Source organism: Caenorhabditis remanei, chromosome IV, assembly GCF_010183535.1.
Source record: "Caenorhabditis remanei strain PX506 chromosome IV, whole genome shotgun sequence".
Taxonomy (NCBI): Eukaryota; Metazoa; Nematoda; class Chromadorea; order Rhabditida; family Rhabditidae; genus Caenorhabditis; species Caenorhabditis remanei.
Window position 1 is genome coordinate 6,593,033 of NC_071331.1, and position 15,182 is coordinate 6,608,214.

General features: G+C 37.8%; 2 protein-coding genes across 2 annotated transcripts; both read left to right on the forward strand.

The window, feature by feature from the left end:
* Positions 1-2,285: 2,285 nt before the first annotated feature.
* Positions 2,286-9,662, forward strand: GCK72_012604 (uncharacterized protein; the record flags this gene model as incomplete). The annotated part of the gene is made up of 10 exons (XM_053729242.1): positions 2,286-2,414; positions 2,463-2,626; positions 2,675-2,732; positions 3,422-3,854; positions 3,904-4,131; positions 4,182-4,859; positions 4,907-6,223; positions 6,663-7,252; positions 7,789-8,589; positions 9,258-9,662. The coding sequence occupies 10 exons, from the start codon at positions 2,286-2,288 to the stop codon at positions 9,660-9,662; spliced, it is 4,803 nt and encodes a 1,600-aa protein (XP_053584014.1).
* Positions 9,663-13,079: 3,417 nt separating this feature from the next.
* Positions 13,080-14,855, forward strand: GCK72_012605 (uncharacterized protein; the record flags this gene model as incomplete). Its single annotated transcript, XM_053729243.1, has 2 exons — positions 13,080-13,505; positions 14,583-14,855. 2 exons carry the CDS (start codon positions 13,080-13,082, stop codon positions 14,853-14,855), a joined length of 699 nt encoding a protein of 232 aa, XP_053584015.1.
* Between the last annotated feature and the right edge of the window lie 327 nt (positions 14,856-15,182).

Sequence of the window (15,182 nt, forward strand, 5' to 3'; positions counted from 1 at the left end):
CCTCCGGTGTAATTTAAAAAACAATAACAAAATAAATTCCCAGTATATCACAAACCGTACTCTTACATGTTGGAACTCTCTCCCGGTGAATTGCTTCCCTGTTAAAGTCTCATCCCGTGCATTCAAATCTAACCTTATATCGCTTGACTTGTCAAAACATTTAACCCTCTCTCCTCTGAATTATTAATTTTTTTCTGTTGTACTATATTTTGATCTTGAAGTATAAGTGGCGAGAGTCCTTCTCAAGTATAAATAAATTTAAATTTAAATCCTGCTACCATTCGAGACCCCACTTTGCAACTATCGACTTAAAATTGTGTTGAAAACAAATTCTGGTATACATTTTTCTTCAGAACATAAGGTACCGACCCACTGTGAAAAAATTAAGTCAGTTACTTTAAGTTTTGTCTGAATCAGAGTATTTCATCTGATTTTAAATGCTCAGCAATTATGCAATTTTAGAAAACCGTTTCACTTCTTATACTTGATTCTATCTATTCTGATTTTATCGATTAAACGTCTTTTGCTATTTCTGTTCTGCATGTTCCATCTGATTAACTTATTCAAACCCTTCGATCACTTTCATTTACTTTTCTCAACTACCGTTCTGAAATTTTTGACACTCTTTCTCTTTTTCAACATAATTCTGTTAAATCGCTCTTCAACTGGATTTACAGTCTTTAAACATACTTAACCTATCATAGAAACAGTAATTTGTCCAAAATATCATCGGGAAGTCTGAATTTTTTTTCAATTCAAAAATTTGTATTTCAAATTTTACGAAATTTTACTCCTAAACATGGGGAATCAAGTAATCATTACTTTCTAGTAGATTCTAGTAGATTGTAGCACCCGACGTTTACAAAAACTGATTAGATTTCGTCAATTCGGGTTAAAAAATTTCCAAAAAAAAGTTCTCAAAAAGTGATTTCTGTTTCTTTTAAAATTTCTCAGAGAGTTTCAGCACACACGTTTTTGAATATGACCATTGAACACCCAAATCGTTTGATTCCAAACCTCGTTCCTTCACCGTCCCGTCACCCATTTATCTTTCTACCATTTTCCCCCTTTCCTCTCTTCTTTTCCTTTCTCCCCCTTCTTCCTCTTCCCTCTTTTTCTATAGTGAGCGCTTACTTACAGTCTTTTTCACCTCATATCTTTTTACTGATTGATGCTCGAGTCTGGAAATTAGTCTCACTAGATTCCTCTTGAAATTTGGAAAATAATGAAATGTTATAATCAAACATTTAGTTTGCTAGAAGCTGAGATATATCAATTTTTTTGAAGTTTTTAAAGTTTTCTGCGGCGATTCTAGAGCATTGATCAATATCCAAACCAACCGTTCTTAGAAAATGACCTAAATCAATATTTTGAACACTCAACTGGTTCAAATTAGTGAAATAATACTAGAGTCAAAACAGGCAAAACTGAATGTGGAACAGTTTTAAACACTATCCTTCAAGGCTTGAATCTTTCGGATCAAATTTAATCTTCCCCACTTTGCAACTTTCGACTCAAAACTCTGTTGAAAATACATTCTGGCCTAAATTGTTTTCAAAATTTTCAAAAATGGCAGTACCCACCGACTGTGAAAAAAATTCAGTCAGTTACTTTAATTTTTTTCTGAATCAGTTTTATTTTATCTGATTTTGTATTTTCTGTTTCTCACTCATCATTTAGTTTTTTTCTCTTCTGCCAACATAGTCCTTGTACGGATGGAATGGCTAATACTTTAAAAAATATTTGCTAATAATCCAAAACAACAAATTCTTGATAGACTTATTACTGAAACTATTTTGATACTGTCTCCTCCTCTTCACAGTGTTCGTGATATGTAGATTATGCAATTTTAAAAATCCGTTTCACTTCTTGTACTTGACTCTATCTATTCTGATTTTATCGATTCCATGTGCTTTCGTATTTTTGTTCTGCGTGTTGCATTTGATTAATTTATTCAAAGTCTACGATCAGTTTCATTTACTTTTCTCAACTACCGTTCTGAAATTTCTGACACTCTTTTTCTTTTTCTCTTCCTCATGTTAAGACCTCAGCATTTTCTTCACCCTGTGACATATGAATCATCAAACATTTATTTATATTGTGAAATAGGTTCTAACAGCTGAAATATTGTTAATTTTCAAATCACTGTACCAATATCTATTCCTTGATTGATTCTTATCCAAATTTGTGTTTTATTGCTCGCGCTATTTTCTTTTTAACCCGTTCAATACCCTCATCACCGTCGTTTTAAACCGCATCAACTTTCACACTCCTTCTCGTTTCAGATGAATTTCGGATACACCGACGGAGGAATCCCCGACACAAGATATGGATTAACTGTGGAGCTGACTCTCATAGAAGCAGCCAGGAGAACGACGCTACCTCGTCCTCAGATTTATTTTGAAAAAATTGATGTGAGTTTCCTAATTTTTAAAGCACAAAAAATATTTAACATTTTTCAGCCAATTGGATTTATTTTCAAAGAGAAAGAAGTGCTTTGCATGAAATGTGGGAGGCAGTTTAAATGCCCAACCACAGAAAAGAAGGTAGTATATAACTGCCACGCTCGAGTAGCCTGGAGTGGTCACCCACGGGTGATCGATGCAGAAACTTATATTATTAAAATGTGAGTCCCAATTTGTTTGATTTTCAATAACTTAAAAACAAATTTCAGCGTCGGGAAAGAAGTATTCGTACCACACAGAGTGGAGTTCGACAGATATGGTATTGAGGTAAGAATTTTAGCGCCAAAAACTCGTACAGTTACTCATAGCCACCCTTATCACAATCATTTTTCCTCCCCTATCAAACAAAGAGAATGGAGAGAAAAGTTGTCTTTACCGCATACTAATTACTGATAAGAGAACTGCACAAAAGAGAAAATTATACTGTTCTTATTTTTCTGTAAAAAGCGGTAGGGGGTGTTGAAAAGCGTTTCAGAAATAAAATTAGCTAATATAAAAAGAAAACATGAAAAATGTCTCTGACTGAAAAACTATATTTTTCATATAAGATTATGGAGGACAGAGGAACTGAAGTAAAAATGATGAAAAATTAGGAAAAATTGGAAAACGCTATTTGGTTACTTAAATTTTGAAAATTTTAGCAGAATATTCTTTAAAAAATCAAACTTAAGGACTTTTGTGAGCATTTCGTCCAAAAGAAGTCAGGAATTGCTCCATAACTTCAAATTCAAAACTATAAGTCGTCCAAGGGCCCTCATACAAAATAATTGTCAACTACAAAAATAAAACTCTACTTTTGATCTACATCCATTAAAACCAGTTCGTTTTATGGAGCAAATTGTGACTCTTGAGCACGCTTTCAAAGTTTGTCATTCTCAAATCAGATCTGAAAAATGAGCAATGTCGAACACTATACAAGATCAGAAAACCGTTATAATCAAACTATAATTTTCCAGAAACTCGCGGAACCGCTTGTCGAACCAGAAAGCCTGAGTTCCAACACTGACCTGTTCGCCAGAATTAAGCACCTGGTTCCATTCGATGCCACCAGCTGTCAATCAACCGGCACAACGCCAGGCACCTCTGGACCCCCGCCACCGACCTCATCCTCGAAAAAGCCACATTTGAAGTCACCGAGTGCCTCGAATGTGACATTCAATGAAAGGCGAAAAACCCACACAGCCGGTCAACCTCATCCAGAGGCACTGGAGAAAGCCTCGAAGAAAAAACCGGAGAAGCCTTCAAAGAAAGATAAATCTTCAAAGAAATCGAAAAATGCGAAAGCTGTGGAACCGGAGTCCTCGAATATCCGAGCTGGCCAACCTCATCCAGAGTCTCTGGAGAATCAGAAAGAACCGGAGTACATCACTCTTTCTGATGATGAGAACGGTGAGAGTTATAATTTAAAAGTCAGAATAATAAAAAGTTATAATTACAGATCCAGCCCCTGCCGAGATCGAAGTAGTGGCTATTGTGAAAGATCCGAGAGCCGTGATCCCCAGAAGAAATGATTCCCGTCAGATAGCTCGGGTGGAGGCTGCGATAGTGCTTGGCGAAAGAGCAATGGATGTCGATGAACCACCACGCCGAAGATATCGAAGAGTGTCAGATAACTCTGACATCGAGATCATTGAAGACATTCCTGAATTCGATCCACCAACAAATGGTAAGATTCCCGGACTTTTTTCATAAAATTGACCTATCACTATTTTTCAGACACAGAGCCATTGGTTCCAAAAGCTCCAAAAGCTCCAGAATCTTCAGGAGCTTCTTCTACATTGAAGAGGGCTGCCAGTCCTCGAGATCTTGGAATGATCACCGCCAAGAGATTTAGTAAGGATGATTCGCCGGATATTGGAACATCTGTCAATGCTGATGAAGTTTCTAAAGCTACCGTACCCCAGAAGTCTTCTCCTATTGCCGAGGAACGTCGGGATGAAGAACCTGGCAGCGAAGAGACTCCAATGAACAGTGCTGCCCATCCAGAAGCTTCGTCGTCATCAGAAGTCAAAAAGAATCCAGAAGATAACGATCGTGATCTATATGATTTTATATTCACAGAGGAGTCAGAAAATCAAAGCTCGAAGCAGAATGTAGTCGCACCAAAAATCTTGCTGAAAGAAGAAAAATCTGTACCTGCCCCAGAGCGTTGGGCGGCCAAACCTCAGGACAAAGAGATGGAAATCGAAAATGAACTGGAGAAAGATCAGGAAATGATTGATGTGGATCAAAATAACAGCGATATGAACGAAGCTTCCCGGAGAGATCAATCGATATCAGATGATTCGGAAATTGAAATCATCGAAGACATTCCAAGAGGAGCTCAAGCAAATGCGCCAGGACCTGAATTCGACGAACCAACAAATTTCAATGATCGTGCAGAGGTTTCAATTGGTAAGATTCCCTTTAAAATAGAATCATAACTTAACAATATTTTTCAGAAAGAGAACCCTTGGCTCCAGAAACTTCTCGTCAATCATCTCCCGTTTCTGAATGTTCTAAATCCAGTCAACATGAAGATTATGACGCTTATTCAGATGATTTTGTGGAAACTGAAGAACCAGAGGATCGAGATGTCAGTGTTGCCAAACCAGAAGCAGAGAAAGATTCAGAAGCTTCAACATCTGTAACTTCTCATTCCGTTGTGACAAATGCAGCCCCAGATGTTCAATTTGACGTGGAAATGGTAGAAGAAGAGAAAGTGAAGTCTATTTCTCCAGAGCCAGAAATCGTGAAGTCTAGAGAGTCTTCTCCGGAAATCCCAATCCCTGAGTCAAATGGACAACAGGATGTAATTGTATTGGATCAGGATATGGAGGATGAGAACATCATGGAAGACCAATATGCTGCTCCAGAAGAAGATAACTCATTAGAAGAATTAGAAGACAAGGAATCTCAGGAACCGTCTCCCATTAAAAGTCAGGAAGATATCGAGGAGGAAGAAGATCTCCTGCTCCCAGTCACAGAAGCTGATGATGGCTCTGAAGCTGATGGTGAAGAATCTGATGAAGAAAAACTGGAGGATGCAGATTTGGATCAAGCAGATAGGAATTCAGAAGACCGATTGTCTCCAGAACCAGTTGATGATAATATTTTGGAGCAAATTTCTGAAAATCCTGATGAAGAATCTCTCGAGGACATGAGCGACAATCACCCAGGAGAAGAATCTCCAGATCTCGAATCAGCTGAACCACACAATGTGGAATCGGAGAAAATCTCAGAGAATCAGAATGAAGAATCTGACGATGACATGGATGACTCATTGGCTGATGAAAGAACTCACCAATCTGCTCCAGATTCTGAAGAGCCCGACGTCGAAATGGAGGATGAAGAAGATGTGATTGCAACGGAGGAACCACTGATGGTAGAAACAGATGATGTCACTGTCCAGAAGTCTCCAGAATCCCCCACGACGTGCTCACCAATTCTACGTAGTCTTCTTCTCGATCAGTCCCCCAAAAGTCGGGCAATGTCCGCCGATCCAAATCTTGAAGAAGAAGAAGTATCAGAAGATGAGGAGCCCCAAGACGTCGATGCTGGAGAAATGGACGTGGAAGACTCTAACGAAGTCGAGCCGGAGCTTGAAGCACCAGGAGTTGCACCGACACAAGCTGAAGATGTCCTGATGGAAGTGAACGTAGCAGAAGAAGAAGAGGTTACTGAAAAGAAAGAGGAGAAGGAAGATGCGAAGCCAACTAAGAGAGAGCCAGTTGTGACTGCCAGACCCCGAGGAAGAACACGAGTAACGATTCAGATTGGTGAGTTTTCTTGTTTTTTAACTATTGAAAAGCTCAAACAAAAAAACAATATACTATCCGAGTAGTTTTTCGGATGTTTTCGAATAAAAAGTTTCGTCGAAAAAATTTCAGAGAGTTTTCGAAAAACCCGTTCGAAAATTTTTGGAAATTTCCGGTTTCATACAAATTACAGTTTCTTGCAAATTCCAGATTTTTGCTACCGAAACACTCATTTTTTCATACAGCTTTCTCGAAAGTTATCGACTTTTTTGGTACGAGTTCTTGGAAAAAAGTTTGGAAAAGTGTTTTCGCACAGCCCTGATCAGAACATATTAGAAAAATGTCGTCATTCAAAAGCGCTCAAACTAAAAAAAGGAGTTTTTCTTCTGGTTGACTTCGAATTGTACTAAAATAACCAAATAAAAACTTACTCCCTAAAATTGTAAAGTAATTTTTTCAGACCGAGGAACCTCGATCCCCACTGGCCTCACTCGAAAGCCGTTCCACTTCGAGGTGAAAGTCAAATCGAGACTTGTGAGCCCAAAAGCAGAACCAGAACCCGCTGATGAACCCGAAGTAAAACCCGGTGTAAAACGAGGAAGAAAAGCGGCCAAGAAGGAAGAAAAGGAAGAAGAGGAGGATAAGAAAGAAAAGAAATTAGTCCCTGTAGGCCCGGAATTCCAAGCAGAGCTCCCCGAAATTCAAGAATCGGGAGACTATTCATCTGATGAAGAAAGTATGGAAGAAGAAGTCTATTGGGAGGAGGATCAACAAGGAGGAAGTGTCTACGAGAGAGATATGGCTGTATACCAACGTGCCATTCTCCTCACCTTCAATGGGCACATTCCCATGGAAAAAGCCCTTGGACATCTGAGGAATTGTGGCTTCGATTTTGGATGTGCTTTGGACTCCATCGACCAGTGCCTGAAGGAGCTCCCTCAAGCGATGAAGCCAATTTGCCATGGCCAGGCAAAGCAGTTGGCGGAGTTCCTGATGAGGGATAACCAACACAAGTTCCGCAGATGGAGAAGGCACATCCAGGAGCAAGCAGTAAGTGACTTTAGTTGTTTTTTACTTCAGAAAATTCTGAACAACTTTCATCATTGAGCATATGCTGAAAATCGCTCTAAATGCTCTAAATGCCCGTTTTCCCGTCTCAAAAGGAGCCTAGGTGGAAGAGTTTTCCCCCCTAGTGTAGTCCTCTCGGAAAAAAATTGTTTATTTTTATTTTTCGATTTTTCGTTTTCTTGCTTTTTTCAACAAAATTTCGTGTTTTTTCAATTTATATCGCAAAAAAGAAAAAAAACACGAAAATTTGTTGAAAAAAGCAAGAAAACGAGAAATCGAGAAATAAAAAGAAATAATTTTGTCCGAGAGGACCACGCGGGGCGAAAATTCGCGTGGGAAAACTCTTCCACCTAGGCTCCTTTTGAGCCGGGAAAACGTGAATTTAGTGCGTTTAGAGCGATTTTTGCATATGCTCCAATGATGAAAGTTACTCAGAATTTTCTGAAGTATCAGAATCTGAAATAAAAAAATATGACTTCAGTCCTCCTTTAATGTCAAACTTATAAACATTGTTTCAGATGAGAAATTATCATATTGGGGAGATCCATAACTTTTTGTTACGGACTATGATGCCCAAATATGTAAACCATCATGTGGTGCTCTACCCGGACGAAAAGACCTTGGATTTCGAACCAAAATGGATGCCACGCGGAGAGCTTCCCTGCACGTGCAATTTCTTCACACACGAAGATATTGTGCACGAGCCACGGATATCGTGCACAAATTGCACAAAGATGTTCCGAAACGTCGAAGGACTTCCAGACAAGCTCTGCTTGGTATGCCAAGCCTATGAAGGCTTCAAAGGCCGAAGAAGACCAGCAACGAACGTCGTGTTCAATGATGATGAATCGACGTATCTGAGAAAATGGGACATCTACGAGAAAACCCAAAACTGCCGGATTTCGAAGGAGGATTTCGACAAAGTTCTTTTGGAACAAGACACGGCGAGGTGGTTAAGAATGGAGCTGACGGAAGAGGAAAAGGATATGGTCGACTGGACAGCAACAGAATTGAAAGACTGGAATGACGACCTCCCAGAAGACGAGAAGGCCGAATATGGAGAGGAGGTGGCTGCTCAACTCAAGCCATTCGAGATTCCATTCCTCTCAAGATGTCGGTGTAAGGAGTCCGGAAGCATTCCAAGGAATTCGGAGAATTGGGAAAAATCGAAATTTGAGGAAGACGAGAAAGAACTGTTCCGGGATGCCATCTTGAAGCACGACGGTGATCAGATGGCCGCTGCGGAGGAGTTGGAAGTAGAGGCGGAACTGGTGGAGAGGTTCGCCCAACTGTTCCCGAGTGGAAGCGGTCTCTATAAGGTTAGTGTTTAATTTTTATAGTTAAAAAGTCAGGGGTTCTATGTAAAAACACACTAAGCAGATATTGAGACCGTAGGGCTTTCGGCAACCCTTAAAAATTAGTAATTTATACTTAAACTGCAAACGCAAAGGTTACCTTTTGGTTAAGTATATCACGGTTTGAAAGATTGTTCATTTTTGTAGTTGACCACTTTTTTTTACATAAACTAGAAAGTTACAGTAGCGGGCAGTAAGTTATACAATTTGACCTTTTTCAGTTGAACATGACAATGTTTGAGAGGGTGTTACGGTATCGCTGATTGTCCCACAAAGTAAATCAGTACAAACTTTATAGAACAAAGGTAGATCTTCAATTTTGTAGTTGACAACTTTTTTGTACGAGCACTCCCTAGAGAGTTATGGTCATTTTAATAGACAGCTCAAAAATCACTCTATTTTGCACTATAAATTGGTCGATTTGAGTAAGAAATTAATTTATCGATATGTAACTTACTAGGGAATGCTCGTACAAAAAAGTTGTCAACTACAAAAATGAAGCACTACTTTTGCTCTGTATGGTTTGTTCATAATTTACTTTGTGAGACAATCAATGATACCGTAACACCTCCTCTAATGCAAATAAGGAACAGCTGTTTATATTTACTTTAAAAATAACTCCAATTTTTCAGAGAAAGAAGTTCGAGCTCCGCCCCCGCCCAATTCTCCCCCACACCAATCTGCCACCTCCAACCCCAATTCCGATTGTCTTCAAGAAGGAAAATGTCTCGGAGAAACAGAGACGAAGAGCCAAAGGAGAGATCGATGAAGACTACGACGTCAACGAAGAGAAAGATTCGGATTATGATCCAAACGAGAACAAGATGATTTCTCAAGCTAAGGCGAAGAAAAAGAGAGCCGCTGCTGCCGCTGCCGCCAAGGCTGCTGCAAAGAAGAAACCGGCTGCTCCAAAGAAACCGCCGGCTGCTGCTCCGAAACCTCCTTCTTCTGCTCCACGGAAACCGCCAACCGAACGACAGCCTCCCGCGGAACCTCAAGTTTCTGCGCGGGAATTAAGGGCCAGAGCAAGACAGTAAGATCCTCCCAAAAATTCATTTTCTTCTAAATATTCACTACCCAATTCTTGAAAGCCTCTCCTCCGGCAGGGATGGTATTCCGTTAGTTTTTGCTCTGAATCCTCTCAAAAATACCTTTCTTTTCTAAATATTCACTCCTTAATCCTCAATCCTTGAAATCCTTTTCTTTCTTTTATCATTTCTTAAAATCTCATTTTGAAAATATTTTAGATCTCAAATTCTTCCATAATCCACTTTCACCAATCCCGGTATCATTTCATGATGTTTTAATTGTTAACTACCTTGTTTTTTATGTACCCACGACTTTTTCAGTTTTTTTTTCTTTTTCAACATCAATCCTTAATTTTTTACGGGTTTTCAATTTTCCTCTCTTCATTCAAACTCTACGATTTCTCATTTGCTTACGGTCTCTTATGTACCCTTCCAATTCGGTCCTCCTCATTCCTTAATTTTTAAACGGGTTTCCAATTTTTGCTTTCTTCAAACATCACGATTTCTGATTTTCTTACGGTCTCCTTTTTTGTTGCCTTATTGTATTATCTATTTATTTTTCTTAAGTTTCTCTATGTAAATAAATCATAATTTAATTTTAAAAAACTATACTTTTTATTGGGTTTTCTCGATGGTTATACGCCATTCCACTTTTTCAGAGAATCGAAACTTGTACGTCTCCTAAAGCATTCTCCTTTTCAGAAATTCCTTGTCATGTATAATTAAAAATTAAACAAGGAAATTACAGTTCACGAGACCTTCCCACGCATCCGTCTTCCTTACTGGAACCCAACCTATCTCACACCCAAGGGAACTTCAAAAAATAAAAACTTATGCAATTTGAAAAAAATCGCGATAGTGGTTTGAAGGTGAGATTTTTATAATATATGTAGTAACGTTAAGCAGTTCTAACAAGTGCTCTCCACCGAAATTCTCTCCATAAATGTCTCTTTTTTGCCGTCTCTTGGTTTAACATGCTATTTTTCTCAGTTTCGCTAAAGCGCGGTAGTAAGAATATTGTCACGCTGTCAAGTTTTTTCCGGCCTCTTTCTTCAGAATCCATGACCTCTATTTCATTTAATTTTTCCTGTTCCGACTTCTCATTTTTTGTGAGCATTTCTTGATCTTGTATTTTCATATGTATTACCAGATTCAAGCATATATTGCCACATTTACCTCCTCTGCTCTTGCCTGTGCGAGCCAAAAAGTGTCTCCTTATCAATTTTTAAACACCGGCTTTTCTATATTCCTCAATTTTTCAAGTATTTAGGAATCCTGTTTCATCATCGTATTGCTTTGGTTCCATTCAACTTCAAACCATTTAGTCATTCTCAATGTTGGTATTTTTTTCATTGCTCATAATTGTTCTGATCTTACTGTTTTTCTGCTCTTTGTTTTTTTCAACGGTAATTTTTGTATGTTTCTATTTGTTCCAGTTGATATGTTCCTGTTTACCACTGTTCTTTGCTGTTTCACATTTTTTTTGTCTTTACCAAAATGTTCCCGTGCTCACTAATCTCTGTATATCTTGCCAATATGCATTTCAATTGATCTGAAACCAATTCTTTTCAATAAATGTTTCATCAAAATTTTAAAACTGAAAGCTTACACTCTACAGATTCAGACTGATCAAACCAAAAATTCAAAAACAAGCTGGAAATAGACCTCAGGCTAGATAAGAGGCAGGTTATTTGAGGCGCAAACTTTACATACAGTTTCAAAAAGTTTATATTGAGAGGCGAGTATCAATTTTCTATTGCTTTCTATCGTATTAAAATTAAAGACATTTCATCAAAACAGAACTAAAGAATTTTCATTCTCAACTCTTAAAATTACCAAAATTCAAAATTGGACAGAATCAGAACTTTAGAATTGTTGAAATTGAAACATAACATTAAAAACGTAAGAATTGAAAACTTGAATTCGAAACAGAGAAATTTGTCACCAAAAAATTGTATGAATACTATTGTTGTTTCAGTACGATTGCTGTTTGCCTCAAATATTCAAATATATTTCCCGAGTCGAAAATAGTTTTTTCAGGTACATTCGTTTCCAGTTTTATCGCTGTATGATTTCAGTTCGGCTACCAACTAAAGACATATCAAATTGTAACATTAAAAATGTAAGAATTGAAAACTTGAATTCGAAACAGAGAAATTTGTCACCAAAAAATTGTAAACAATTTTGTCACCATAAAATTGTATTCAGAGATATTTCGGACTACTATGACCTTGTACTAACTTGAAACGAATTACAGGTGGAACCAGTCTCCGCTTCGGATATCACGCTTTACAAAACTGTAACTTCGCTGAAATTCATGAATACTATTGTTGTTTCAGTACTATTGATGTTGGCCTCAAATATTCAAATATTTGTGGCTTCACTATTATTTCCCGAGTCGAACATTGTTTTTTTCAGGTACATTCGTTTCCAGTTGTATCGATGTATGATTTCAGTTTGGGTACCAACACATATTGATTGGATTGATTTTTAAGAAGATTTGTGGGTTTTTCCGAATCTACCCTCAATTATTTTCCAATTGCCGTTGTCCTTATTCAAATTCTATATTTTGTTTTTCAATTGTTTCCTACAGTAACCATAATCAAAACTATACGTATTTTTCCGGTTTCTTTTTTCTTTTATCTAATATTTTCCGATTGTAAAAATAATTTCGCTGTTAAACTTTCTGTTTCACATTTATTTTTTTGCCACAACTATTTTGTTTTTCTTAATACGTTGAATTTTATTTTGGATATTCTTATTTCACACGAATTTCCGTCTTCCGTCTTTCTGTAAATTGTTATTTTGGAATAAATGTTTGATCGTTATCTGGAAATGATATTTTTTGCTCGAAATTCTAAAGATTTATAATAGGCTGAAAATATCTATTGGAAACGGAGTCAATGACTATGCTTTTCTAAATATAAGTTCTTTGAAACATAAAAAATATATATTTGTTTTGAAAACGTTATAGGTTATATTAAAAGCACAAGGATGCAAAACGCAAGGTCGGGTAAAAGCGCTCCGTTGCTCAGCAGTTGGCATGGTGCCAAAAAAAAGACTTGGCTGAGTGCCAAGTTTAAGTTTAACGTGTGCTTGTCGTATCTTTCAATGAAAAACGCGACGCGTACGCAACGCGACTGGGGCGGTAATTTCAAAACTTTTCGTTGCGGACCTTACGTCTCGCACCCCCGTGTAAAAGTAAGCGAAAAATTATATTCAAATTTAGGATTAGACCTACTATTGTTTTCTTCGAATGTCCACAGAATTGATTTTGATCTACCGTTTCCCGCCATTTTTTTGTTGTTAAATTTTTCTTTTCTGTTGTTTTTCTTCCCAGCTTTTCAGCATTTTCACTCATTGTTTTGTATTTTTCCATTCCCTTTCTCTCACTTTTCACATATGATTTTTCAGGCAACAATCAAAATGAAGCCCCGACACAAACAAAACTTCAATGAGCAGAATAGAGTGAAGCCAACGGAAATTGTCGGCTACAAGAATTGGAAAGAGAAAGAATTGGCGTCAAGAAAGGAGAATATCGAAATGAGAAGTGAAAATGAGTGGGTATCGATTTGGAATAAAGAGCTGACGAAAAATGAGAGACATCGATGGATGAACGACGCGAAAAAGGAGGAAAAAGCGCTGTTGGAATTGCTGAGTATCGAGAAACCACCGCAAGACGCCTACCATCTTTGGTTCAAGGAGAAGGTGCCGGAATTCAAAAAGAAGGATCCGCATTTGACGTTTGGTGATCTTTCGAAAATGATGGCAGAAGTTTGGAACAGTATGAGTGAAGTGAAGAGGAGACCGTTTCATGAGAAACTTCGGATACTCAGAATTATTTTTGAAGAGGTCAGTGGTCTTCTAGGAGAGGAAAAGGGCTGCAACTCAGTCTAGGCGATCTTTTGAAACCAGACGTTTTGGCAACTTTAATGTTTCAAAACCATGACATTTTATTTAGAAAAATTTTTCATTGATTTCATCGTTCACTTTAGTTTCAAATTGTATTCATAAATTCTGGTTTCAAAATGTCTGGTTTCAAAACAATTCGGATCCGAGATTCGGGTTCTTATTATCGAAATCGGTGTTAAAAACAACCCTGGCCTAGAATCTGTCAACTCGGCCATGTTGGTAGCACAGCACAAAAATGAAGTCACCGCTGAAACGAGTGCTACCGTAAAATTTTGGGAGAAAATTTTTGGAAAAACCGCTTGAAAATCAAAAATATTACGGTTGCACTCGTTTCAGTTGTGTCGCGTGATTTATAGAATTTTCGATCGATTGAATTTTTCGATGTTCAAGCGATTTTTTGAAGTCTTCCAAAATATTACGGTAGCACTCGTTTCAGCGCATTACGTTATTTTTGTGGTGTGCTACTACGATGGCCGAATTGACGCATCCTAGGCCACGACTGTCTTTTTATACCGATTTCGATGATAAGAGCCCAAGTTTCGGATCCGGATTGTTTTGAAACCACATTTTTTATCAATACGATTTTAAACTATAAAGTGTACAAAAAATCACTTAAAAATTAGAAGATGTTGCTCGTTCAGTATCATTTTTCTCATTTAATTTCGAAATGTCATGGTTTTGAAGCGTTAAGGTTGCCAAACGTCTCGGTTTCAAAAGCGTCTGATTTCCGAAAATTGTCGACCCCAAAGTTCAGCTTTTTGTCACGAAATTTCAGAAAACTATTTGTACCGGGACATTTTGAAACAAGATACTTGGCAACTATGACAAATTCCTTTTTTTTTCAAGTTTAGTTTTTTATCTCAAAACGTCCTGGAACCCTTATTCTCAGACCTGAGAAAATTCTACTTTTTTGGAAAAAAATCAAAATTTCAATTTTTATACAGAGACCCGGCCCGTACCAAGTTTGCTTATCCTGACTCCCGTTTCCACTTAATCAATTGAATTTCCCTATTTCAGAAGCTGAGCCACCACTATGAAGTCACCCTCGTACAGAACGCCCGTCAACCGCCCCTCCGAAGTGCCCCTGTCAAACCCATCCCCGTCCGAAAACCTCTAGCAGTCAGACCTCCAGCAAAACGAAATAAGGAGGATTCTCTCATGTTCCCTAATATCAAAGTGTCAAAATTTCCAGTTGATATCAGAACCATCGAGCCGACTATTAAACAAATTGATGATGTTCAATGGGACTTTTTTCCATGGCTTGATGTGTTGAAAAGTATATATTCTTGAGTGTTTATGTGATTGTAATATGTGACAAACTTGTAATAATTGATTTTTGATGTTTTATAAAGTTTTTATTATTTTAAGGGAGTTTTTTTAGAGAAGTTTCAGAAACAAAATCTCAAGAGTGGTTTTTGCAGTTGAACACAAAGACTGCAAACAAGCAATGGGGTTTATTTTAAAACGAGAAAATAAAACCAATTCGATGTAACAGAGAAAAACTATAATCTAGTTAGATGGTTACCAAAACTGGTGACTAGAAAATTCTATTCGCCATCCCGCTGGTTGAAACGTGAAATATTGAAACATGTAGGTGGCTCGCTGGGCATAAACTCT